The following is a 25,015-nucleotide window of genomic DNA, read 5'->3' on the forward strand; positions in this document are numbered from 1 at the left end:
CGGGGGATTGTTTGTGGAAGGGGCATTGCTTCTTCACCGTTCATGCAGTTTCATTCTCATTCTGAATGGCACGATACTATGGACTCGGCTGTTTTCGGCCTCCGTTTAATACCGGTCACTTGGATAAGTGATGTGCAGCCAGCACCCGGCGGGCGAATATTCTGGGGAGAGAGAGGGAGTTCACTCCGTAGCGCGTCTGCGTTGTCTCGATTTGGAACAGCCTTGGGCAGAGAATGGAACCCCGGCTATTCGCCGCCATCGTGAAGTTTCGCCGGCGGGATGTGCTACCCGGCGGGTAACCAGCATGTTCAATGATCTCATAGATGGTTACGGAGCCGTCGCACTTCTTTGTTTTTTGTACGGAGTACCAATTCTCACAGAAGCTCACAGTTAATATTATGACTAATTTATTTCCGAAAAGATTGGTCTGGTATCACTATGAACAAATGCAAGAAAAATAAAACCAAGATACATTGTAAAAGGATGGAATAGCATTACTCACTAGACCACGTGAGAGCTTCATTTGGAACATGCGGCCCGGGGTGGGGGAGGATAATTACACTGATAAGAGATGATAGTCTGCGTCATGATAGCCGCCATTGAATTATCCAAACTCCGCTTGCTTGCGAAAAAAAAGACTCGACGATGTGAAGAAGAAAACATGTGTATGGCTTGCAGTACACCCGTTCGAGTCGCGCCCTTTTTTTCTTCTTCTCTTCTGATTTTTGCCCTTTTTCAATGTCTCACATTTCATAACCAATGATGGTTGCTTATGCGAGGAGCGCAAAAGAAACGGCCATGACGGAAGCCAGGACCAGGGTCATGCTGCTGCCGATGAAGCCGGCGGCGCTCTTGCTCTGACCAGCGGCAGTGGTGCCGTTGGGGCAGATCTTGGTGGCGTCGATGGAGGACGCAAGAACGACGGCGCGGGGCTGACCCTTCTCCATGTACAGAGTGACGTTGCCGGTGCCGTCGGCGGTGCTGGTGCCGCAGGTGGTGACCTCGACGACCGCATCACCAGGGTTGAAGCCGCCGACGCTGAGCTGGTAGGTGTCGCCCTTGGAGCTCTTGTTGGTGACGCAGAAGACGACCTGGGCGCCCGCGGGGCCCTTGCGGAGGCACAGGTGGGTGTTCTCGACGAAAAGCTGCTCAGAGGCCGTGGTGGCGAAGTCCTTGTTGGTGGCCTGGAGGGCGTTACGGGTCTTGAGGAGGGTAGAGGTGAGCTGGTAAATGGGCGCGGTGGTGTCGTACTTGGATTGCCAGAGGGGCTCACGGTTGAAGGGAGTCGAGTTACCGTTGAAGTGCTGCTCCTGTCCCTGGTAGACGGTGGGGATACCGTCAGTCAAAAGGATGTAAGCCATGGCGTTCTTGGCAAGCTCAATATCCTCATCGTAGACGGCGAAACGGGGCATGTCGTGGTTCTCGACGAAAGATCCGAGGGCGAAGATGTCGGTGCAGCCATCGCGGGCCTGGGAGCGCCAGTCGGCGAGCTCGTTCATGTCACCACCGAAGAAGACCTTGTTGAGGGGGTAGTACTCGATGTAGTTGGGCATGCCGGGCAGCAGGTTCAGGGTCTGGTAGCGGCAGAAGTCGGCAGGGGCTCCGGTAAGGACCTCACCGAAGGCGAAGACGCCAGAGGCGTTGACAAAGGTAGGCAGGAAGGCATCGTTGACGTGCTTGGCGGCATCGATACGAAGACCATCGATAGAGTAGTTGGAGACGAGTTCCTTGATCCACTTGCCAAACTCATCGACGACGGTGGTCTTCTCGGTGGCCAAATCGGCGAGGGCAACGCCGTAGGGGTAGAGCCAGCAGTCCTGGTAGTTGGTGCTGTTGTCCCACTCGGTGACGTTGCAGTAAGGGTGGAAGTCGGACTCCTCGTTGAAGGGGTTGAACTTGGAGTAGTCGAGCTTGGGGGGCAGGCTGTCGAGCTTCTGGACCATGTTGTTGACGACGACATCGACCATGAGGTACATGTCACGGTTGTGCATCTCCTTGACCAGGTTCTTGAAGTCGTCCGAGGTACCGAACTTGTCGTTGAGGGCGTAGTTATCGAGAGACCAGTAACCGTGGTAAGCCTCACCGACGGCGGTGTCATCGTCCATGTTCTTGACAATGGGGCTGATCTGGATAGCAGTGAAGCCCATGTCTGGTGGTTATGGTCAGTTGTAAGGCCCAGGGTCTCTGGGCTAGAGCCCGTGATGCATTCATCTACAGCAATTTACTCACTTTGGATGTAGTCAAGCTTGTTGGTCAAGCCGGCCCATGTGCCACCACAGAACTTGTAGAGTTCACACTCGTGGTCGGTTGAGCCATCGGTATGGGCGTAACGATCGATCATGACTTGGTAGATGGATCTAGACTTCCACGCCTCGAGGTCGGCAGCCTCGACGAGGGCAGAGAGGGCCGTGACGGCAGCCCACGCAAGTGTTGAGGTACGCATGGTGATGTTTTTTGACTGATGTCTGTTTGAACGAACGACTGCGCCGCGTATGGGCGTTGAATTAACGATTGGTTTTGCGCTTGGGTGCGAGCGTGATGAAAGGAATGGATAGGGTCGGAGAGGATTCGCGGCGCACACACAACGATATAGACCTTTGGGATGTAAGAGGGACAGGACCGATGAACGAATGGACGGGGAACCCTTCAATGGAGAATGGAGTGGCAGCGAGTGACTGGCTCTGGGAGCTTGCAAGTGAAAAAAAGGGGTGGGAAGCCCGGGTAGATTAGACGAGTGACTAGAGTAGGACGTGGAGTCGGTTGATCGGTTGACAGTGAAAGAAGAGGGGCCAAGCGCGTCAAAACGAGACTCACGCTGTGAACACGAGGGTCGATCAGCAGAGGGAAAAAAAAAACCGAGAAAGTGTGGTGGACTAGGTGACTAGGGACAGTCTACGGTATACTAGGCAAACTCTTAGCAGTCATAAGTGTTGGATGTGTATCTATATTCGCACATACTCCTCCATAGTACGGGTAGTGTACTCAATAATGTTCCGTACTCCGTACCTTCTGACGGCACTGGGCAGAGGGTTCGGGACTGCGGATGAACCAATGCAAGGTACCAGAAACACAGACAGCGCGGAGAAGCAGACAAAGACAAGAGGGTCACGGAACAACAGGCCGAGGGACGGATGGGCTTGGAAATGGCTTGGAGGAAATGACGGTTCCTGGCAACTTTGCCGTACTTGGCCGCAAATGTCAATGCCTCGGATCGAATGGGACGACGAGGCCCACACGGGGGGCGCAAGTGTGTCAATAACCATGACCAACAGCTGGTCGACGGGAAATTGAACCCAAGCAGAGGAAAAGAGAGAGAGACTGAGAGAGAGCGAGAGACCACGGGGGATACGATGGTCGATACGGCGGCCAAGCCGGGGGGTGTGGAGGCGACCGCGCTAGAAGGGGATAGTGACACTGACGGAAAGGAAACCCGAGCGTAGGGTGAGGGAACCAGAGTCTGGTGTTTGAAGGGGAGAGAAAGGGAGCAGGAGACTGCAGAAGCGACATGAGGAAGCGGAAAGCCATCCAAGATGCAGATGGAGAGGTAGGTAGGGTTGGTAAAGAGTTGCGTACTCAGCAACCAAACGGCGATATGTACGGATAATGAAGGCGAGGGTAGCAGAAGTTGTGTGCTGAGTGAGGCAAGCCAGGATATAGCCATAGCTAGGCACGACTATGGAAAGGCTCTTGATCGATGATGCAGGCCTAGATGTGACAATGGGCGGAAAGGATGAGGATAATTAATGGTGGTGTCGTTGGTCAAGATGGTGTGTGGTCAAAGTGGAGTGGTGTGTTGAAAAGGGTGAAAAGGTGGTGGGAAACTGCCGCCAACGGCGCAGCAAGATGGACGGTGCTGTGATGAATGTGTGGCTGCTTGACCAATGAGAAGGAGCAATTGGAGTGTTCATACTGTGAAGGTACGAAGAAAGACGAGAGACTCGGCGAGAGATGAGGGATGGAATTACTACAAGGTCGAACCTGTCAAGCCTGTGTTATTTTGGACAGCAACCAATCTCAAAAGTTACGTATCTGGCTTTGGCTCCTTTGGCTGCTTGGAAAACCTCGTTTCCCCTGCCAAGAAACGCCAGGGCAGCGCCGCCAACGCCGCCAACGGTGCGGCCTTGAAAAGCCGTGGGAACTTTTTGGAATGGGATTGCGAGCTTATCCCAAAAGAGTGTGGTGGTACCACGACATGGGACGTCACGTCGGCAATGACAATTGGTCGCTTTGGACATGAACTGATGGCACCAAGACTCGAATGGCACTGACAGTCTGGCACACTGAGCAGCGTGAGCACTGATGAACAGCGTCGATAGCGTGCTTTGTCTTGTTGACGGGTTGACGGTTGGCGCTGGCGACGCTGATGCAAAGACGTGGCGACGCGACGGCGCTGTAAACGACCGAGATTCGCCCTCTCTTGACGAGCCAAGTTGGTGTTTACTGTGTACTATTCCGAAGACAGATGGACCTGAGAGGGCACAGCGTGGCAGACATGTTCTTGGTGTCTTCTTGGCAGCGGCGCTGGACAACGGGAGGCTTGTTGTCTGGTTATTGGCCCGCGTTGCTTGGTGTTTGCTTGTCTGCGCTGCAGCTTCTCTTACCAAGACTCCTGTCCAGACTCGAGAGTCTTGATGAGACGACATTTGATGACTTCGGGGCCTGGTTGGCTTGCCATCGAACACTCGCAATTCAACCAGTGGCAGCCGAAATTCGATCAAGAGTGCGAGAGCAAATTCTGCCAGTCCGTTTCCCTCCCTGCCTGACCAGTGACAGCCTATCTGGCAGTCGGAGTGCATAGCGTGTCCTGCAGGTGGGCGCGGGCGTTATATTTTGTTGACAGATGATAAGAAGTCCGTGGTCAATTTGGCAAAGGGAAAAAAAAAGGAGTCTGTGTGTTGCTGACCTGTGGTTGGTGCGAGTGCCAAGTGTGGGCGCCATTACTTTCGCTACTTGCTTAGATAATCAACAATTATTGGACAACTGGAGGAAATCAGTCCCGAATTGGACGCAACTCCCACCGTCCTGTCCCACAAACATCCCAACTCCATGGATTCTTGCTTCTCCAGGGGAGAGGGGGGAAGGGAGGAAAAGAAGAGGGGAATACTGAATTGACTGGGGAACTCACTTAAACTCTATAAAGTCTTTTGAGGCAGCCCCTCGCCAAGCAATGCGCGGCTTCTCAGACGGCTTCCGCTTGATAGGCCTCATGAAGGCTGAGTGAGCCCTGAATCGAGTTTCTCGTCAACTCCTGGAAACCGGAACTTGGAAATATAGCTGGAAGGCATGGGACTCCCCAGATACCATCATCAACCGGTTGTGTTTCTTGTCATGATGAGACGTAGGGCAGGACAGGGCAGTGAGGCGAAGAAAGAGCCAACGCCACCAAAAGAAAAGGAGTTCGCGTGTCCTTGGGCCCTTGGCTCTCAGCTCGGCGTGGCTTCTGGTTTAGGCGAACATCGCCCCTTACCGCTTTGCCCGCCAGACTCGTCTTCTTCCTCAATCCTTATCCATCAACTCACTCGTTCTTGCCCTTTTTCTCGCAGTGTTCCCCTCCTTCCCAAGATCCATCCTGATTCTAGCGACTGGCAGTAGCGAACCACGGCATCAGTCCTTCCCATCACGTCGCGCCCAGAAGATGCCCAGACACGCCAGTAAAAAGAACCAAGAGGGCTTCTCTCCTCTGACTCGATTGATTGCACCGACCGCTCTGTGCGATACGGCCGATCGTCGCGGGCAAGTGCTGCACCGCGGTAGGAGTCGTGGACTCGTGCAAGGGGGCCCGGCCCCGGTCGGCAGCAAGCGCAGGTGCTCCTCCGACCGACCCCTGGCCCTAGTACCCCGGTCCCAGCCGTCCTATTCGAGGCCACCTCCTCCTGCCCAAGTGGGTCAAGTCCTTGAGAAGTCCAGGTACCCTGCTTCCACCGCAGCACTGTGTAGGTACGTACACGAGTACAAAATAGCTGGACAAGGAAAGAGCTGGTAACGCAGTAAGGTACTTAGTGGAGTTTCTTGAGACGTACTCTCTGCCGGCGTGGCAGGTGGCAGGCGACCAAAGAAATTCTCAAACTCACAAAGGAACTCGTAGACTGCCCAGAGTTAAGGACAGCAGGACCGGCAGGGCTTGAGGGAAGGAAGCCACACTCTGTCTTGAGCGTGGCTGATGTTAATTGATTTGAAGCCAAGGATTGGCCAAGACGCCGCCAAGTGGATCTCCCGTGGCTGAGGAGTTGTTTTCACTGCAATCTTCACTGCAATGATTGCAATGGCCGCTGTCAATTCTTTCGAAGTTCAGACTGACTGCCTGGCCTCAGACTTTCTCCCCAGTAGGATTCGGCAATCCTCAGACATTCGACATTCTCTTTCTCCCGCATTCCAATCTGTCACACGGTGTCACTCGGGGAAAATACTTCCAAGCTCCATGTGCAGTTCCCCAGGGCTGGGACCACTCTTTGCTCAGTGTCGTTCCTTTTCTTCGGCGCTGTTGCATCCACCAAAGTACCTACTTGATCACTTCTTGTGCGACATTAGGTAAGCTGCAGTCACGCCTCGAAAGCGCATTTCTTAGCACTGCTAGCGACCCGGATGCTAATGCGCGAGGTCCAGGCAGGACAAGATCAATTTTGATTTGCTTTTCTCGACCTTCCTTCTCAAATCCTTCCATGCCGCCATGGCAGACTTGTCGCTTCCTCCTGCGTTAGCTTCCCCACGAGTCGACGTCACGATCACGATCAGACAGACGCGCCCGACGTGTTTCTGTTCCTGGCTTGGCCCAAGTCTACGCCGCACTAAGGCACCTTACTACACAGTACGGAAACACCATGGAATACACTACAGCACCTTTAGTCCTGAAAGACTTGGTGACTTGTTGGACAGGAAGCAGCAACAGCCGGTCGAGCTAGCAGTAGCCAGTACGGACGGGGTGCCACACCATCGCCCTCTGAGCATAAACGGTTTATGCTAGTTGAGATGAACCCCTCCGATTTCCATCTGCCAACGACGCGGCCACAACGCCCACCCTCAGCCTGCCTGCCAGGCCAGGCCAGGCACGCCGCACCTCGCACCTCCCGTTGCCCACCGCCTTTGAACGGGTCCGGCCCCTTGAGCCTCAAGTCTCCAACTGTTCCCGACTGGGAAATCACTGTTTTCTGGATAATCTTCGACAGCATGGATCACCCGTCCTGACAGCCTGGTTCGTCTCCAACGTCTCGTATTCTTCCTGGGGGTACCGCCCGAAGCAAAACTGACTCGATACAGGAGAGCACGTCCTTGGAGCCAGGGGCCCTACTTGACAGCGGATACTTGGACCGACGACGGAGCTCGCCCGAACCGACCAACAAGATGCACCAGACCGTGCCGGCTTATCCTTGGTCTTCAACACGCTACGCGCACACTGGCCAGAATGACATCCTCGCCCCTGTTCGCCGCTGACCTCGGGGCCACCGTATTGGACAGTCTCTTTTGTGGACATGGTCCAAAATGGTAATTCAAGACGGAGCCCGCCAATCTCCCATCGCACTCATGGTTCGCTCCCACCCAGGCACTTGCCTGCACCCTCTGCATATCCATATTCCAAACTTCGTATAGCCAGAATTAGCCCTGACCACTACACCCCCGGAGCCACATTGTCATGTACCAAGAAAGAGGGGTCTGACGAACAAGAGGAGCAGGCACAGGTACCTTTCTTTGCCTTTTCTTTACTGCGCATATACTCCCTACCCACGGCCTACAGACTCGCTCTCTGGAGTCTGGACAGTGGAAACTGGAGAAGAGGCACAGAGAGGTCCTGGTTCCAAGAGGAAGGGCTAACAATTCGGCTGGCCCGTTCCTGCAGAAGGAAGCCCCATCCGCCCATCACGGAATCGATGCCCTGCGGCCCTGCGGCCTGCTCGCCTGCATCCCCTTCCCCATCCCCATCCCACTCTCGCCCCAAAGACCCAAGAACCAAGACCCAAGACCAAGACTCGCAGACCTGACAGTGCCAGACTGGAGCCTTGAGAGGCGAGGCGGACGGAAAGATCCTTTCCATGGACTCTTTTACGGTGGCCCCCCCAGCCACTCTGCTATTGTACCATGTGCCTGTTCACTCAATTCCTGTGCCTGTGCTTCTTGTGCCTTTGCCTGTGCCTTTGCCAGTGATCCCCCTTTCCGCCTTCAGCCTGGGGCATATTGCAATTGGACTGACCCAAGCTCCTACGAGATTACCCCCTTTTCTACCGGTACCAGCGTGGCGTTGACGGCCGAGTTTTCTTCCCATCCGTCCCGCGCTTTGCCTTGCAACCCATCCCGTCATTCGTTCTTGCTTGCTTGCTGGTCTGCTTCGCGGCCTTTCTCTCCTCCCCCCATCCCATCACCACCACACTCCTTCGAGCTTCACTTCGTCACTCATTCCTGTTTGTCTTTTTTTTGCTTGTACAATCTTTTGCTCACTCGCCCCTCCCGGCGAGTAAGAGTTCACACAAAATGTCTAATTCAGTATTGGCTTGGGCACTTACACTCCTTACCACATCATCAACCCTCGTTTCCGGCCTCAAATACACCGCGAGCGAAGTCGATTACAACCTCAACACCAACAGATTAGCAAAGAGTCCTGCCGAATACTCAGGAAAGAGAGATGGCCACAACTTCACAGCATCGCCCCCCAACTGGCGGTTTCCCTACTACACGTTATTCATCGATCGATTCGTAAATGGCGACCCCGATAACGACAATGCCAACGGCACACTGTTCGAGCATGATATCATGAGTAACCAGCTCCGTCATGGAGGAGATTTGGCTGGCCTCGTCGATACGTTGGATTACATTCAGGGCATGGGGATCAAGGCACTCTACATTGCTGGCTCACCCTTCATAAACGACCCATGGAAGGCGGATTCATACTCGGTACGCTAATCGCCTAAGAGCACACGATCCACGGCAGTGACGCGAATACTGACATTTCGCAGCCTCTCGATCTCACTCTCCTCGACAAGCACTATGGCAACATCACGGCGTGGCAAGAAGCCATCGATGAGATTCACAAGAGAGGGATGTATGTGGTCATGGACCAGACTATGGCAACGTAAGTATCCGATGGCTCACGTCGGCCTCTTTTCTGTTACTCACCGCCTCTAGCATGGGTGATTTGATCGGCTTCGAAGGATACCTCAACACGTCCACTCCATTCTCAACTTCGGAGCACAAGGTTCAGTGGAAGACATCCAGAAGATACCTCGACTTTGACATCGGCAACGAATACAATGACTCCTGCACGTACCCGACTTTCTGGTTTGAGGACGGAAAGAAGGTCGATGTCTCTTCTCAGCTGAAAGGCTGCTACGACAGTGACTTCGATCAGTACGGTGACATTGAGGCTTTCGGTGTTTTCCCTGATTGGCAGCGTCAATTGGCAAAGTTCGCCTCCGTGCAAGATCGTCTGCGTGAGTGGGTTCCCTCAGTTCGCCAGCGTCTTGAGCTCTTCTCCTGCATGACCATTCAAACCCTCGACATTGATGGATTCCGTATCGACAAGGCTGTTCAGGTCACAGTCGACGCCCAGGCTGAGTGGAGTACCGCCATGCGAAAGTGTGCAAAGGACCTTGGCAAGGATAACTTCATGGTCGTCGGTGAAATTACCAGTGGTAATACTCTGGGATCTATCTACCTGGGCCGTGGCCGAACCCCCTCCATGGCCTCCGCACTCGAGCTTTCCGACGCCACCAACCTGGATTCGAACAGCTCTTCCACCTCTGGCAGCTTCATTCGTGAGCAGGGCAAAAGCGCCCTCGACGCTGGCGCGTTCCATTACTCAATTTACCGTTTCATGACCCGTTTTCTCGGTTTGAGCGGTCATCTCGAGGCCGGCTACGATCTGCCGACCGACTGGGTTCAGACCTGGAACCAGATGATTCTCACCAACGACTTCTACAACGCCAACACTGGAGAATTCGACCCCCGTCACTTGTATGGTGTCACCAACCAGGACGTTTTCCGCTGGCCCGCCATTGAGAAGGGAACTGAGCGCATGCTGCTCGCCTACTTCATCACCACCCTGCTTCTTCCCGGTGCTCCGCTCGTCTACTATGGCGAGGAACAGAACTTCTATGTTTTGGACAACACCGCCGAGAACTACGTTTTCGGTCGTCAGGCCTTCTCGGCCGCCCAGGCATGGAAGGCACACGGATGCTACGCGGGCAACAACTCCGTCTACGTCGGCTGGCCCATCACCAAGGGCAAGAAGGGCTGTGAGGACGACACCGTCGCGTACGACCACCGTGATCCCTCGGCCTCGGTACGCAACTGGATGAAGCGCTTGTTCTCTTTCCGCGACAAATATCCCGTTCTTGAGGGTGGCTGGCTCCTTGAGCAGCTTTCAAACAAGACCCATGGCGTCTTGTACTCGGGCAGTCCCACTGCAACCGAGACCGGAATCTGGAGTGTCGCGCGTGGCTATATGAGCAACCAGAACAAGACTGGTGACCCGGTTTGGCTGGTTTACCACAACAGCCCCAATGAGACCACCTACGAATTTGACTGCAGTAATGAGGCAGATGCGTTCCTCTCGCCCTTTGACGGCAACACCAAGGTCAGAAACTTGTTCAGCACCGATGCCTCCATCACTCTCGAGAGTTCGACAAAGGAGAACGGCTTCAAGGGAGCGGGTCACAAGGCCGGCTGCCTGAGCAGCATCACCATGACGCCTTTTGAGTTCCGCGCTTACGTTCCTGATACCGAGTGGATGGAGATTGCTTCTTCCATTACCGGTTTCGAGCCTGGCCATGACACCCCCATCGACTCCACCAATGCCAACGGAAAGATCCCCATCGCTTTCAAGTTCTCGACCGAGATGACTTGCGCCGATGTCACCAAGGCCGTTTCTGCCTACGTCAACGTCGACGCCAATACCCAGACAAACATCACATTCGATACTCCTGTGTGCGGTGCTATGGATCCCATTGAGAAGGAGTCGTGGACGGGCGCTATTGCTTCAGTCTGGAAGTGGTCTGCCAACCTCCAGAACGTCCCTGATGGCATTGTCAAGATCACTGTCGACGGAGTCACAAACACTACGGATCACTTCCTCCTCCGCTTTGGCAAGCCCATCAACCCCGTTGTTTTTCCTGCTTCCGCCAACTACTCGCGGTCTCTGATGCAGCAAAGCGGCACTGAATACTTCATCAACCATGCCGCCCCTGGTGCTAACAAGTGGCGCTACAGCACCAATTGGGGTTCTTCCTGGAGCAGCTGGATGCCCTACACTGGTGCAAGGCAGCGCATGGTCCCTCAAGCCTGGGAGGGTACCGACCTCCAGAAGTGGGAGGGTGAACATCTCATGGTTCAGTACTTCAGCAAGCCCCTTGGTTCGTCGTCTTTTATCCAGCATGCGGACAACAGTGTCATCCCCTTCTCGCGTCGTTTCCCTCACATTTTCCTCCACGGACCCTTTAACAAGTGGGGTTACGATGCTGGCCTGCCTAACCTGATGACCCAAGTCGGCGACAACATGTGGGAGCTTCACTTCATGTACGAATGGCCCGCCCAGATTCAGCTCAACCTCTGGGGTATCAACCCGGACAACCAACCTGATGCGTCCTTCATTTACGGCGATCCCAACGGCGATGGTGTCCTTGATCGTCTGCCCCCCAGCAGTTTGTCCGACAACGTCGTGAACTTGACTTCACCGCCACCGATGCCTGCGCTCTCCTACAAGCTGGTTCTCAACGACGCCAACTGGAACTACGTCGCCGTTCCCCAAGGAAACATGTGGATTCAGATTGTCTTCTTTTTCCTTCTCGGCCTCATGCCCATTATCCTGGCTGGACTGGCTGGCTGGATCTATATGAAGGGTTTCTACCAAGTTAAGATTAACAAATCAGGATTCTCCAAGAAGGGTTGGTTACCACTCAAGCTCGGGAATGAGTCCAACATTAACTTCGGCGAAAAAGGCAAAAGTCTCGAGATGTCCCAAATTCCTCCGTCGCCAACCGTCACGCCAGCTGCCGTTGCAGCCACCGGTGGCGCCCCCCGAAGGAAGGTCCTCATCGCCACCATGGAGTACAACATCGACGATTGGAAGATCAGCATCAAGATCGGTGGTCTTGGTGTCATGGCCAAGCTCATGAGTCAAGCTCTCACCCACGTGGACCTGATCTGGGTTGTCCCTTGCGTTGGCGACGTCGACTACCCCATGGACCACGAAGCCGAACCGATGTTCGTTGAAGTCATGGGCGACTCCTTCGAGGTCAAGGTCAACTACCACGTCTACAAGAACATCACGTACGTCCTCCTCGATGCTCCCATCTTCCGCCAGCAAACCAAGGCCGACCCCTACATTGCGCGTATGGACGATCTCGAGAGTGCCATCCTGTACTGTGCCTGGAACAGCTGTATCGCCGAATCCATCAAGCGCTTCAACGCCGACATTTACCACATCAACGATTACCATGGAGCTGCTGCTCCTCTTTACCTCCTCCCGCAGACTATCCCCGTCTGCTTGTCGCTTCACAATGCCGAGTTCCAGGGCATGTGGCCCATGAGAACCGAAGAAGAGCAAAAGGAAGTCTACAGCGTCTTCAACCTTCCCGCCAAGGTCGTCAAGGACTACGTTCAGTACGGTTCCGCTTTCAACCTGTTGCACGCCGCCGCCAGTTATCTTCGTATCCACCAGCGCGGTTTTGGTGCCGTCGGTGTGTCCAAGAAGTACGGTGACCGTTCTTTGGCCCGTTACCCCATTTTCTGGAGTTTGAAAAACATTGGTCAGCTGCCCAACCCGGATCCTTCCGATACTGGAGAATGGAACCCCGAGGACGATATCAGCAACTCCACCGACGAGATCAAGATCGACGAGACCTTCGAAGCCAACCGCGCTACCCTGAGAAGACAAGCTCAAGAGTGGGCCGGTCTCGATGTGAACCCAAACGCGGATCTCTTCGTCTTCGTCGGTAGATGGAGTTTGCAAAAGGGTGTCGATCTGATTGCCGATCTGTTCCCCAGCATCCTCGAGAAGTACCCCTCTGTCCAGCTTATTGCTATTGGCCCAGTCATCGACTTATACGGCAAGTTTGCTGCCCTCAAGTTGGCCAAGCTTATGGAGAAGTATCCTGGCCGTGTTTTCAGCAAGCCTGAGTTCACTCAGCTACCTCCCTACATTTTCAGCGGTGCTGAATTCGCTCTTATCCCCTCTCGTGACGAGCCCTTCGGTCTTGTCGCCGTCGAGTTCGGTCGCAAGGGTGCCTTGGGTGTTGGTGCCCGCGTTGGTGGCTTGGGCCAGATGCCTGGCTTCTGGTTCACCGTTGAGTCGATGAGTCCTCAGCATTTGCTTCACCAATTCAAGCAGGCCATTGCTTCGGCTCTTGCTTGCAAGCCTAGAAAGCGTGCTCTTATGCGCGCATGGAGTGCCAAGCAGCGTTTCCCCGTGGCGCAATGGATCAGACAACTCGACACTCTGTACAACGACTCCATCAAGGTTCACAACAAGGAGGCTGCCAAGCAGAAGAAGGCTGGCGGCATTCGCAACCTTACCGACTCTTCCTTGAGATCAAGCGTTGCCGTCAGCGAGTACGGTGCTGAGCTCACCCCCACTGGCTCGAGAGCTCCCTCACCTCTCCCGCCGCCGAGCCGTATCGCCAGCCCTGCGGGCCGCCTCAACTCTCCCGACCTCCAGACACCAAACATGCCGTGGTCGACGATCTCCTCTTCCCGTCGCAGCTCTTTCTCCAGCTCAATCGGTGGCCGTGACAGTATGCTTGCGCCCCGCGACAGCATGTTTGCCAGCGGTCGTGAGAGTATGGTCAGTGTTGACAGCTTCGCAATTCGCGCCCAGAACGACATCTCCTCTCCTCAGACTCCCGGCTTCGGCGACGCTCTTGGCCTGCCCCAGCCGAGTTTCTACAAGCAGCAGCGCAACAGCTCTCAGCTGTCCCTGCCCGATGTCGTCGGTGATCGTCACGACCTCAAGCTGCAAAATGTGGACCAGAACTTCACTGATAAGAACGGAGAGTTCTACGCCGAGTTCGAACAGATGCTCAACAAGCTTACAGCCAAGAACTCAGGCACAGACCTTTGCATTGAAACCTATCTCAAGAAGAGTGAGAAGAAGTGGTTCGCAAGATATAGAGACGCCAAGCTCGGCCGCAGAGATCACAGCAGATCAAGAAGCCCTGCGCCTGGCAGCCGCCCTGGCTCCAGCAAGGGACTCGGTGCCAAATTCGACGTCGATGAGCGTGGCCGTAGTCGCACCCCTAGTGGACTCACCGGAGCGTCTCGCTACGACGACAGCCCTGTCGACGACGAGTTCCTTCTGGGCGACAACTACAACGCCCCTACTGGTCTCAAGAAGATCCTGTCCATTCGCATTGGCGACTGGCCCATCTACGCCTTCTTCCTTGCCTTCGCTCAAGTTATCTCCATCAACTCGTACCAGATTGTTCTGCTTACAGGTGACACCAACCAGACGCCTCTGAAGCTTTACATAGTCGCCGCAACGTACCTAGTAACATCAGCCCTGTGGTGGATCCTGGTGCGCTTCACCAAGTCCGTTTACGCCTTGTCTCTGCCCTGGGTCTTCTTCGGCCTCGCTTTCGCCCTCCTGGGAATCTCGCCTTACCTGACTCCTTGGCAAGCCAGCGCTGCTATGCAAGACGCCGCCACTGCCATTTATGCTGCTGGCGCCAGCGCTGGTGCTCTGTCATTCGCACTCAACTTTGGTGACGAAGGTGGTGCTCCCACGAAGCAATGGATTACTCGTGCCTTGGCCGTCGCTGGTGTTGCTCAGGTTTACTCCCTGATGCTCTGGTACTGGGGATCTCTTACTCACACCCCGGAGACTTCCCCGTTGGCCTTCTTCGACGGTACCAATATCTCCAAGGGTATTGTCGTCTGTATTCCTATCGCCATCATGCTCTGGTCCATCGGTCTTGTCCTGTTCTTCGGTCTTCCTGACTACTACCGCCAGGCGCCCGACAACATCCCCGGATTTTACATCTCTCTCGCCCGCCGCAAGCTTGTACCCGTCTTCTTCATCATGATCATCATCCAGAACTACTGGCTCTCGGCGCCTTACGGCCGCAACTGGGGTTTCCTCTTCGCCTCGCAGTTCATCCCTGGATGGGGTGTTGTTCTTCTCGCCCTTGGATTCTTCGTCGTCCTCTGGTCCATCATCCTCTACGTCTTCTCCTTCTTCTCCGAGAGCCACACATGGCTTCTGCCAATCTTCGCCATCGGCCTGTGCGCTCCTCGTTGGGCGCAGATGCTTTGGGGTACCAGCAGCATGGGCATGTACCTTCCCTGGGCTGGTGGCCCTGTTGGCTCGGCCATCCTGTCTCGCTGCCTGTGGCTGTGGCTTGGCCTCTTGGACAACATTCAGGGTGTCGGTCTGGGTATGATGCTGCTCGCGACGCTGACTCGCCAGCACGTGTTGGCCGTTCTCATCGGCGCACAAATTGTGGGCAGTGCCTTCACGATGCTGGCGCGCGCGACGAGTCCCAACGCTCTCTCGCCCAACACAACCTTCCCTGATTTCTCCCAGGGCCTGATGCCCGGAGTCTCAAGTTACTGGTTCTGGATCTGCCTGGGCTTCCAGCTGGTGATCCCTATCCTCTTCTTCAAGTTCTTCAGAAAGGAGCAGGTATCAAAGCCTTAAAGAGATCATGCAAATGTTACTGCGATGCGAAACAAAAAACACAAATACCCGGAGGCCGCGATGTGCTTTGCGCCGCAAAACAAAAGCGCCGCGCCGCGCCGCGCCTCTTGTCACGTTTGGTCTTTGGGTCAGGGGTCCGGTTCACTTCCGACTTATGGGGCCTATTTTGGTTGTATAATGATGTATAACTTCTTTCTATATACACACACATAACTATCGCGTTTGAACAAAAGCGTTCGTTCATGGTCTACGAATTGGCTCTCTCGCGCGAGCGCTCGCATATCCGAGGGGGAAAATAGGGACGAAGGGGCAAAAAAGCCTCCGTCTCTTTGCATGTTATTTCTCATTCTCATTTACAAAACACATACACGCTGTTCTCTGGTCTCTTTGAGAGTTACAGAAAGCGGCGGGAGGCTGGGAGGCGAAAACCAATCTTTGACGGCAACAACGCTCATGGAAAATTATTTAGATTTAGACTCACGCTATGTCCTCGCTCTTTTTTATTTATTCTTGAATCATGAATAATACCTTTGCAATCAATGAGTTCCTGTTCCCTTTGCATTTGCCTTGACTGAGCCGTGACGAACAGATTGAACCACCGCCTCGACTTGTTGAGAAGATGTAAGTACGCCGCCCATTTACACATTTCCATCCAAGCTCTTAACTGACCTTCCATTGACTGATCCGCCGCGGGGTAGGTGGAATCATGCTGTAAACGAACACCAATCGCCTCATACTCCACGGCTCATTCCGAAGCAAGCTGCAACTCTGGCACCACTCACCCGAAGAAACTTGGCACCTAAAGCGCGGTACTCGCGATAATAGGCACCGGACTCCGAGGCCGTTGTGCTTTCCGCCTTTACCCCTCCGGGATTTCCAGAATACGAAGATGCGCGTCTGCTAGCGTGCATACCGAAAATTAAAGATATGAGCGGGATTAGAGTCAAGGTTTAGGTTACCAAGCTCAAGACGGCAGGTCGATGCAAGGTACGGGATGTGATACGTAGGATTTGGGTGTTGGACGCCCAGTCCAGGTGTGGACCGGCGTTGCTTGGCTTCCAAGGCGAGGTCGCCTCGGGGGTGGAGATGTCGCTGCGACGACTGCCGAAAGAGGATGGGAGACCGGGGTTTCTTCACACTGGGTGCATGGCGTGTCGTGGTGTCGACATTGTCGATACGAGATCGTCAAGAGGTCCTCTTATGGTATCACGCGAGAGCGGGCATGTTTACCAGCGGCTCTTTCTCATAAATGGCGCTCATCATCCTGCGAGTATGTCATGGAGAGAAGAGGAAGAGTCAGGGACTGACTGGGTCTTCTGAACGATCATTCCGTTTGAGACTTTACATTCGTTTTCTTGACTGACTGACCGACCATGCGTGTCGTGAGTGCCATCATCTCCGTCTTGGCCTTGGCCGGCGCGGGAACAGCCCGAGTATCCCGGCGCGCCGTCGACGAAGATGCTCGTCCTTCCAACGACACGGTCGTCGCGCCCAAGAAGTTCATTGTCGAACTCAAGCAGGTTCGTTTTTTGACTTCCTGCCCACAGAAGAAACCATTAGACTATCTTAGTAAGAGGAGAGATGCTAATGCGCCTGATAGGGAGCCGACAAGGATGCCGTAGTCCAGCAGCTCCAGGCCAACGACCCGGGCAGCAAGATCCTCAAGGTCTTTGACTCGTCCCTCTTCAACGGCATCGCCGTCGAGTCGGACAGCGAGAACACGGACTCGCTCGAGGCGATCGTGCCCGTCGTCAAGGCATGGCACTCGACGCGCATTCAGCTCGCGCCCGTCGTGGCGGGGGAGTCGTTTAGCGACGATGCGAGGGCGCTCAATTACTCCATCCACTGGATGACGGGCGTGGACAAGCTCCATGAGCAGGGGATCTTTGGAAAGGGCGTCAAGGTTGGCGTTGTTGATACGGGGACGGAGTATACGCATCCTGCTGTGAGTTTATTTTCTTTTCTGCGTCTGTCTGGGGGAGGGAGTGGTGAATGAAGAGATCTGATGGGCTGACGTGATGTGAACACTAGCTTGGTGGGTGCTTTGGTGAGGGGTGTAAGGTTGCTGCTGGGTATGACTTTGTTGGTGACGAGAGTGAGTTCACGACGACCAACACGCGTTGAGCTGATGACAGAAACTGACTTGGGCAGCGAATTGGCCTTACCCCGGAGCAGAGCGTCAACCTGATGAGGACCCCATGGACCAGGCCGGTCACGGAACGCATGTCGCTGGTATCATTGCCGGCAAGAGCTCCGAGTATGTGACGACGTCTCAAGACTAGCTTGGTCAGGGAAAAGAAAGCCTTAGCTAAACGTGTCGAATAGGTTCACCGGAGTTGCCCCTGAAGCCACAATCTACTCGTACAAGGTCTTCGGCCCTAATGTGAGTTGCTCAGTCTGGTCCCCCCCGCCCCTTGGAGACATGCTGACATCAATCCTCAGGAGGGCACAGCCGAGGAAGTCTTAATCGAAGCTTTCCTGCGCGCCTTTGACGACGGCGTCGACATCATCACCGCCTCTGTCGGCTCCACCGGCGGCTGGTCCGACAACGCCTGGGCCCTCGTGGCCTCCCGCATCGTCGAGCAGGGCGTCGTCGTCACCATCGCCGCCGGTAACTCGGGCGACGTGGGACCCTTCTTCCCCAGCAGCGGCGCCGCCGGCAAAGACGTGCTCGCCATCGGCTCCGCCGACGCCTCCATCGTCTCGGCCCGCCAGTTCGCTGGCACCTTCACGCTCGACGGCCAGTCCAACCGCACCATCCTCGGCTACCGTCCCGCCGAGGAGCTCTTCCCCGCCGAGATCGTCGGCTGGCCTATCGTCCCCGTCACGCTCAACATCAGCGTCGAGAACGACGCCTGCTCGCCGCTCCCCGAGGGTCTCAACTTCACAAACACCATCCCGCTCGTGCGCTTCGACGAGGGGTGCCAGGATTACATTCGCCAGCGATGGGTCCAGGAGCGCGGCGCGCGCTTCATGCTCTTCTACCTTACCGACCGGCCCGTCGTCGGCTTCTCGGGCTCCGGCTGGGCGCAGAGCAAATGGGGCCTACTGTCCAAGGACGCGGGCGAGGCCATTGTCAAGACGGTCATCGCCGGCGGCAGCGTCACGGCCGACTTCTCGCTCGACCAAAACAGCAACTACGTCGCCATGTACAACGCCGGCGGCGGGAAGCCGTCGCAGTTCACCTCGTGGGGCGGTACCTTTGACCTCGAGCTCAAGCCCGATGTCACGGCGCCGGGCGGGCGCATCTTTGCTCCGTTCATCGGCCACCGCTACCGCGACCTGTCGGGAACGTCCATGGCCTGCCCGTACGTCGCTGGCGTAGCGGCGCTATATATCGGCGCGCGCGGCGGGCGCTCCGTACACGGCGCGGGCTTTGCTAAAGCGCTGCACGCGCGCATCGTCGCCTCCGGCCGCGCGATCCCGTGGTCCGACGGCACGACGAAGGATTTCGGGTTCTGGGCGCCGCCGATCCAGGTCGGTAGCGGGTTGATCGACGCCGTCTCAGTGTTGAACGCCACGTCGCAGTTGTCTGGGGAGACCAAATTTGCGTTGAACGACACGCATCATTTCTCGCGGTACCATCAGGTCGATGTGACGAATACCGGCCCCACGGAGCTCGAGTATATCTTTACGGTGCAGAATGCCGCTGGATTCGAGGCGTATTGGACTGCTGAGGCTGCTGATGCGGGGATTTCTGCTGTGCCGCGCATCAAGGATCTTGTTGAGATTGAGCCGGTCAAGATTGGGGCTGTTGTCAGCTTGCCGGCGGGCGGGTTCAAGGTTGGGCCTGGGCAGACCAAGACTGCGAAGTGAGTACTCTCCTGATTCCGTTTTGATATGTTGATGACTGGCCCGAAGAATTCTCTGGGCGGTCGCTCCATGGGAACCGCAATGATGGCAGACGGCTAACACTAAGACTTCAGATTCTCCTTTGACATTCCTCAAGGTCTCAACGCTTCGAGACTTCCTGTCTTCAGCGGCAAGATTCTCATTGGATCGAGCGCCGGCGATGTGCTCTCGGTGCCCTACTATGGTAGGCCTTGGTCGCCTCTTCGCGTGAAGCTTTTACTGACAAATTCCCAAAAGGTGTCGGCGGCAGCATCAAGCATGACATTGCTGACATGGTTTACACCTCCTACGGATACCCTCGTGTCTCGTCTGGTGTAAACCGGACCGCTCTCTCTGAGAAGTCTAGGTACGGTTTCCAAGTATACAAGTGAAGGGAGACAACAGACTTACACGCATCAACAGCTTCACCTTTGACCTCTCCCTCGCCAAGCAAGACTTTGTCAGGCTCCAAGTCGCTCTGACCTGGGGCTCTCGCCAGGTTCGCTGGGATGTAAGCAAATACTCTTTCTCCTCTCAAAGAACCGAGGAATACTAACTCCCGTCTTCCCTGCAGGTCTACGAACCCACCTACCAAGAGCGTGAGTGGGTATACCCTCCCGTCGTCGGCGAGAACAAGTACGTCGGCTCCGTCGCCAGCTTCGACGTCTACAACAGCGTCAACTACCCCGTCTTCGACCCGGCCACCGACAGCGTGAACAACACCTTCTCGTACCCTCTCCAGGACCAGTCTCGCGATTCGCCCTACGAGTCGTGGTGGCTTGGCAAGCTGGCGGATGGAAGCCAGATTAAGCCTGGAAAGTACAAGTCAGTCATCCCTCACCTGGATTTCATACCATCTATGTGGCCACGTAGACTAACACCCACGAACTAGGTGGCGTATCGCGGCTTTGAAGGCCTTTGGTAACCCCAAGGCGTCGGATAACTGGGAGATTTTCGAGACGCCTGTGATTGAGGTCCTTCCGCTTGCCGGAAGCAATGCCACCGCTTTCCGGCGTTGAAAACTCTACTACGATCTAATGTAATATCGCTCTCCAATCCCTGTAAATTCACGGTAAATCCAAACCACTTTTTCGTGCGCCCCAAGTGCTCCAAATGTAGTCCCATCAGCCTGCAAGTGTATCATCATTCCATCGCAACCAACTCATCACCAGCCGCACTTGGCTTGCCCGCATCAGCGTCCTCACCTATCTCCTTACCAAAGATACTCTTCTCGTCAAAGAAATTTACCTCCTGCTCGAGGGCAGCCTTTGCGAGCCGGTCCGCCTCCTTATTCTCCTTCTTCGGCACCTGCCAAAACTCCACCGCCACGCCCGCCTGGCCCAGCGACATCATGGTGAGCATCAGATTATCCCACAGATCCTCGTTCTTGACCTTTTCGCCCTTTGTGTTCTTCCACCCGTTGGCGAGCCACTTCTTCATGTGCGGCGGCTCGCCGTTCCTGCCGCCCGCGACACCCTCGACGAGATACGCCGAGTCGCTCTTGACGACGACGTGGTGCAACTTGAATGACGGCTGTGACCGCCGCGACAGCGACCGCATGGTGGGCAGTCCCTTGGTGGCAATCGTCGTCGCCTCCATCAAGCCCACAATGGCGGCGTAGAGGTCCGCGCGCTGCTGCGTGTGCTGCGGGCGGTCGCGGCCGTCGCTGCCGTCCGTGTCCTTCATGACGTGGCCCCGGTCTTTGGCGTCGGGGATGCGGCAGGCGCGGTTGAGCGGGTTGCCGGGGCCGAGGTGGACGCCGACGGCGGACTTGGTGGGCGGCTGATCGGGACTGTTCTGGGGCGGGCAGACGCCGTGGACGGCGATGACAAGGGAGTCAGTGTGGTGGGAGAGAGCCGCCGCGGGCTTGTCGTCGTCGTCTCCGGGTTGGATGGTGCGGATCGTGATGTTGGTGTTGGCGAGGGTGGTCCGGGTGAGGGCGTTGTGGCAGCGTACGTGGACGAGGTGAAGGGGCCCGTGGGAGCCGGGGAGTTCTAGGTCGGTTGGGTTCTCGCCGTAGAGATCTGTGTGGTCGTGGGGGAAGCGGCGGACAACGTAGCCGTCCGAGTTTGGCTCGACGAGGAGGCCGACGGGGTGGTTGGCGTGAGGGTCGTGACGAACCATTTTGGCGGGGTCGTGAATGGCGGTGAATTCGTGTAGTGAACGAGGTTAGGGATCTCTGTCGACGAGGTTGATGATCCGTCTTGAATGTTTGAGTGGTCCACAGTTATGAGATAATAAAAGTGACAGGTGAGAAGGATGAGATGGATGAGAATGAGAGTGGCAAGCGTGAGAATGGAGTGAAGTGGAGATGCAGCGTTCCATCAAAACTGCACTGCCGTTCCCACTTTTCCCCGGTCCGCTTTCTTCTGTCTCTCGACTAACTGTCAGACTAATGAAATGTCCAGTGCTACCAGAATCGGATATTCGATGGGCTGTGAATCATTCTCGAGTTTCCCAAGTATATAGTCGGATTATCGCCCGTATTCCACTTTGCCTGAGGTGGAAGATGAGAAGACGGCATCGGAGAGGTCTTGCCGGACCCGGTAGACAGGTAGTGGGTCCCGGATGCCGACCGGGCCCGCTTTCACGCCGAGTTGCACAATGCTTCGTTCACAGGTCCAGAACCACGAGTGCCTTGACAGGACGGCGAGTATGTAGAAATAGCGCACGCCTCCACTTGTCAAGTGAGATCTGGCTGCAATGGCTTACGTTTGACAGCCCCCAAACCTACCAAGTATATCGTGACCTTCCATCACCAAATGCAGGCGTTTGATGGATGCTCATCAGTATTCAGGACTCGCTTTACGATTTCGGTTCAGGGAGAAATACGCGATCAAAGTAGACTATCCACTTCTCACGCCGAATTAAAAGGCTAGTGCATTAATGTAGTCATGAGCGTATGCATCTTTTCAAGTGAAAGGGGGATGGGATCTCGGCCATGCCCAGTGATTCTGTAGTTTTTAATAATGCTTGATTGCTGACTCTACTTCCATGCGCACCTAGTTCCCCCATGCTGGACCATAAACCATGCTTTCTCATACTCGTCGAAGTCAAAATTACTCAGGGCTTCCTTCGATTGCCCAGCAGGACCGACGTGCCCGTAACGATGTTCAATCTTCTAGTGACGTCTTCGAGGGAAGCGGAAAACCTTGCCCACACCCTTGCCCTCGGCCTCGGAGCGTTCAAAGACATTCGATCTTCAAACACTCTATAAGACCATCACTGTTTGCGCATTTCGGGCAGTAGCTGGGATCGGTATTGGGTTCTTGGTAGGCATCAAGATAATGCTCATGATTGAGACAGTAAGTCCTGCCCGGCTCGGCCTTGTCGACGAAGCCGATGATCAAAGTACCTGCTCTTCCAACTTCTTGATCACGGCTCTAGCCTCCTCAAGCTCGGTCTTGATACGTTCATGCTCTTCCCTCAGCTGGCCGAGTTCGTTGGCGAGGTTGATCCTCGCCGCGCTCTCCCTCTTCCACCATTCTCTGGCGATAGCAGGCCGACACTGGCGATTTTCCATCCGCTTCTGAAAGAGCAAGAAGTCGAGCTCCAGTCTGTAGTGCCTGCGTCTGAGCTCTGTGGTCTCGGCGTTCACTCTACCCGGGGTTTCTGCGCGCCAAAGGCCTTCCGCGGCGTTAGGTGCCTGTGCGCCGGAGGAGTTGCGGACGGCAGTGCTCTCGCCTCCTGTGAAGGAGCGCATCAGTGTTTCGAATTTTGACTGCGATTTTTTTATGGCGTCCAAGACTTGAGGGGCGGTCTGGTATGGCTGAAATGGCTGCGGCTGCGGCTGCGGCTGCGGCTTTGCGGTAGACATGGCACCTTGGCTGGAGGACGCGGTTTATGCTTCTGCAGTTGGCGGAGGATGGAATGTAGCTCGATTTGTAAAGAGGTGTTCTGGACCTCTACTAGTCCAGTGGGAGTCTTAAGTACCCAACCCGAAGGTATGGGTCGAGTGCCCACTCTTCCTCGACGGCGAAATATGATATTGAAATCCATCTTGGTGTCGCTGGATGATGACTGGCTGCATTGAACGTTGGAGAACAAAAATTCCAAGGGGCATTGTCGATATTACAACGGTATATAAAGCCAGGTCTCGTCGATTTTGTGAATCCAAATGCTCATAAGAGACTCGTCCACTACATTCCGGGAGATGGAAGCAAGAAGACCGGACCCCTTTGAGGAGTGCATTCAGAACCTCAGGATGACCAGCCTTCAAACAAAGAAACGCTACATTCTAAAAGATATGCATGGTCACAAAATAAAAGAAATCCTAAACCTTACCTCGGATGGATTTCGATCCCCTTGTTGTCTTGAGGCATCGGCCTTTGACGTATACAGAGCATGACAGAAGCCACCGTTCCGTAGATAAGTGGACGACTTTTAGAAGCGGAGACAAATAGAACTCTTCTAGGCAGGCAATGAATTTTTGAAATATGGTCTGAAGGTCACAGGTTTTCGTTTGCCTACTAAGTACCTACCTAGACAGCTTCGGGAAGCGAATGGATCTTGCTCCAATGCTCCGTATGTGTGCTCTAATCTGGCCCCGTAGTTTCAATGATATGCAAGACCGTATCCTAGAATGTGGCAATCCATTATTTGGGTTGACTAGAGGCAACTCCGCCCATCTTTACTTTCCTCGGTTCCGATGGCGTGTAAACAGTCCCGGAGGGCTCCGGGAAAGAAGCCCCACACACCGGCGCCGACTTGCATACACTTGCCGTGCCGAGTCCGTGCACCCGGGCGGAACGCACTTGTCCCCACAGCTAGAGAGCCAAAAAATCCGACAGGGGTCTTTGTCGGCCAATGGGCGAACCCTTAATCCGTCGCAATCGCGCATCGCCAAAATTTCGGGTCCCTACCAAGCTATCCATTGCACCACCCAGCCCAACCCACAGCCTCTCACCAAGGCGTATCCACGACACCAACCAGCCGACGAAAGCAACAAGCGAAACACGAGAAGAGGCCAATCGACCCCAAACCAAGTCCAGCCTCAGCGCAAACCCCGACCACACACCCACGAATCCCCCCCGAGCTCGGGCAATAGAGCCGACAACCAAACCCGCCCATCATGAGACCCTCACCCGTCCTCCAGGTGCTCAAGTACAGGCACCTGAAGCTGACGACCAAGGACGTCAACAAGGGCTTCTACAAGGGAAACCGGACGGGCGCCATGGGTCGCCACACAAAGTACGGAGGCTACGTGATTGAGTGGCACAAGGTGCGGACGTATGTGGTGCCGGAGGGCTTGAAGGATTTCAAGGTAAGGAGAGAACCGCGGGTACACTGAAAGGCGTATGGGAGACGATGACTGGTCGATTCGTGGAATGCTGACGTGTTGAGTGTATGTAGCTCACGCCCTTCGTCTCTGAGGCTGTGCGGCCCCTGAGGGGATCGTACCCCACGAAAGAAGGTCCCCGCGACCCCAAGCTCTACCTGGAGAACTGGAAGCAGGTGAACGGTGTGGATTAAGTGGGGAGGAGAGAGAGAGAGTCTGCATGGCTGGATGACGAGGAGAAACTCGAGGAGAAGAAGTGAGAATGGGAAGCGCAGCATTGGAATTTACTG

The 25,015-nt window shown here is 55.2% G+C and overlaps 9 protein-coding genes across 9 annotated transcripts; 3 read left to right on the forward strand and 6 right to left on the reverse strand.

Annotated features, from left to right (window-relative positions):
- Positions 1-770: 770 nt before the first annotated feature.
- Positions 771-2,443, reverse strand: CPAR01_12657 (alpha amylase; the record flags this gene model as incomplete). Its single annotated transcript, XM_060496912.1, has 2 exons — positions 771-2,149; positions 2,230-2,443. 2 exons carry the CDS (start codon positions 2,441-2,443, stop codon positions 771-773), a joined length of 1,593 nt encoding a protein of 530 aa, XP_060344445.1.
- Positions 2,444-2,914: 471 nt separating this feature from the next.
- Positions 2,915-3,661, reverse strand: CPAR01_12658 (uncharacterized protein; the record flags this gene model as incomplete). Its single annotated transcript, XM_060496913.1, has 1 exon — positions 2,915-3,661. The coding sequence occupies one exon, from the start codon at positions 3,659-3,661 to the stop codon at positions 2,915-2,917; it is 747 nt and encodes a 248-aa protein (XP_060344446.1).
- Positions 3,662-3,992: 331 nt separating this feature from the next.
- Positions 3,993-4,643, reverse strand: CPAR01_12659 (uncharacterized protein; the record flags this gene model as incomplete). The annotated part of the gene is made up of 1 exon (XM_060496914.1): positions 3,993-4,643. One exon carries the CDS (start codon positions 4,641-4,643, stop codon positions 3,993-3,995), a length of 651 nt encoding a protein of 216 aa, XP_060344447.1.
- An 867-nt stretch (positions 4,644-5,510) lies between these two features.
- CPAR01_12660 (uncharacterized protein) lies at positions 5,511-5,618 on the reverse strand (the record flags this gene model as incomplete). The annotated part of the gene is made up of 1 exon (XM_060496915.1): positions 5,511-5,618. One exon carries the CDS (start codon positions 5,616-5,618, stop codon positions 5,511-5,513), a length of 108 nt encoding a protein of 35 aa, XP_060344448.1.
- A 2,842-nt stretch (positions 5,619-8,460) lies between these two features.
- On the forward strand, positions 8,461-15,616 carry CPAR01_12661 (alpha amylase; the record flags this gene model as incomplete). The annotated part of the gene is made up of 3 exons (XM_060496916.1): positions 8,461-8,880; positions 8,943-9,058; positions 9,112-15,616. 3 exons carry the CDS (start codon positions 8,461-8,463, stop codon positions 15,614-15,616), a joined length of 7,041 nt encoding a protein of 2,346 aa, XP_060344449.1.
- Positions 15,617-16,989: 1,373 nt separating this feature from the next.
- CPAR01_12662 (subtilase) lies at positions 16,990-20,466 on the forward strand (the record flags this gene model as incomplete). The annotated part of the gene is made up of 11 exons (XM_060496917.1): positions 16,990-17,136; positions 17,217-17,561; positions 17,648-17,711; positions 17,768-17,873; positions 17,942-17,999; positions 18,059-19,428; positions 19,543-19,652; positions 19,706-19,814; positions 19,871-19,958; positions 20,022-20,272; positions 20,340-20,466. 11 exons carry the CDS (start codon positions 16,990-16,992, stop codon positions 20,464-20,466), a joined length of 2,775 nt encoding a protein of 924 aa, XP_060344450.1.
- Positions 20,467-20,590: 124 nt separating this feature from the next.
- Positions 20,591-21,571, reverse strand: CPAR01_12663 (uncharacterized protein; the record flags this gene model as incomplete). Its single annotated transcript, XM_060496918.1, has 1 exon — positions 20,591-21,571. One exon carries the CDS (start codon positions 21,569-21,571, stop codon positions 20,591-20,593), a length of 981 nt encoding a protein of 326 aa, XP_060344451.1.
- Positions 21,572-22,793: 1,222 nt separating this feature from the next.
- On the reverse strand, positions 22,794-23,264 carry CPAR01_12664 (uncharacterized protein; the record flags this gene model as incomplete). Its single annotated transcript, XM_060496919.1, has 1 exon — positions 22,794-23,264. The coding sequence occupies one exon, from the start codon at positions 23,262-23,264 to the stop codon at positions 22,794-22,796; it is 471 nt and encodes a 156-aa protein (XP_060344452.1).
- A 1,254-nt stretch (positions 23,265-24,518) lies between these two features.
- CPAR01_12665 (uncharacterized protein) lies at positions 24,519-24,919 on the forward strand (the record flags this gene model as incomplete). The annotated part of the gene is made up of 2 exons (XM_060496920.1): positions 24,519-24,710; positions 24,800-24,919. 2 exons carry the CDS (start codon positions 24,519-24,521, stop codon positions 24,917-24,919), a joined length of 312 nt encoding a protein of 103 aa, XP_060344453.1.
- Between the last annotated feature and the right edge of the window lie 96 nt (positions 24,920-25,015).

This window comes from Colletotrichum paranaense, assembly GCF_030867605.1.
Source record: "Colletotrichum paranaense strain IMI 384185 chromosome Unknown Scaffold_11.1, whole genome shotgun sequence".
NCBI lineage: Eukaryota > Fungi > Ascomycota > Sordariomycetes > Glomerellales > Glomerellaceae > Colletotrichum > Colletotrichum paranaense.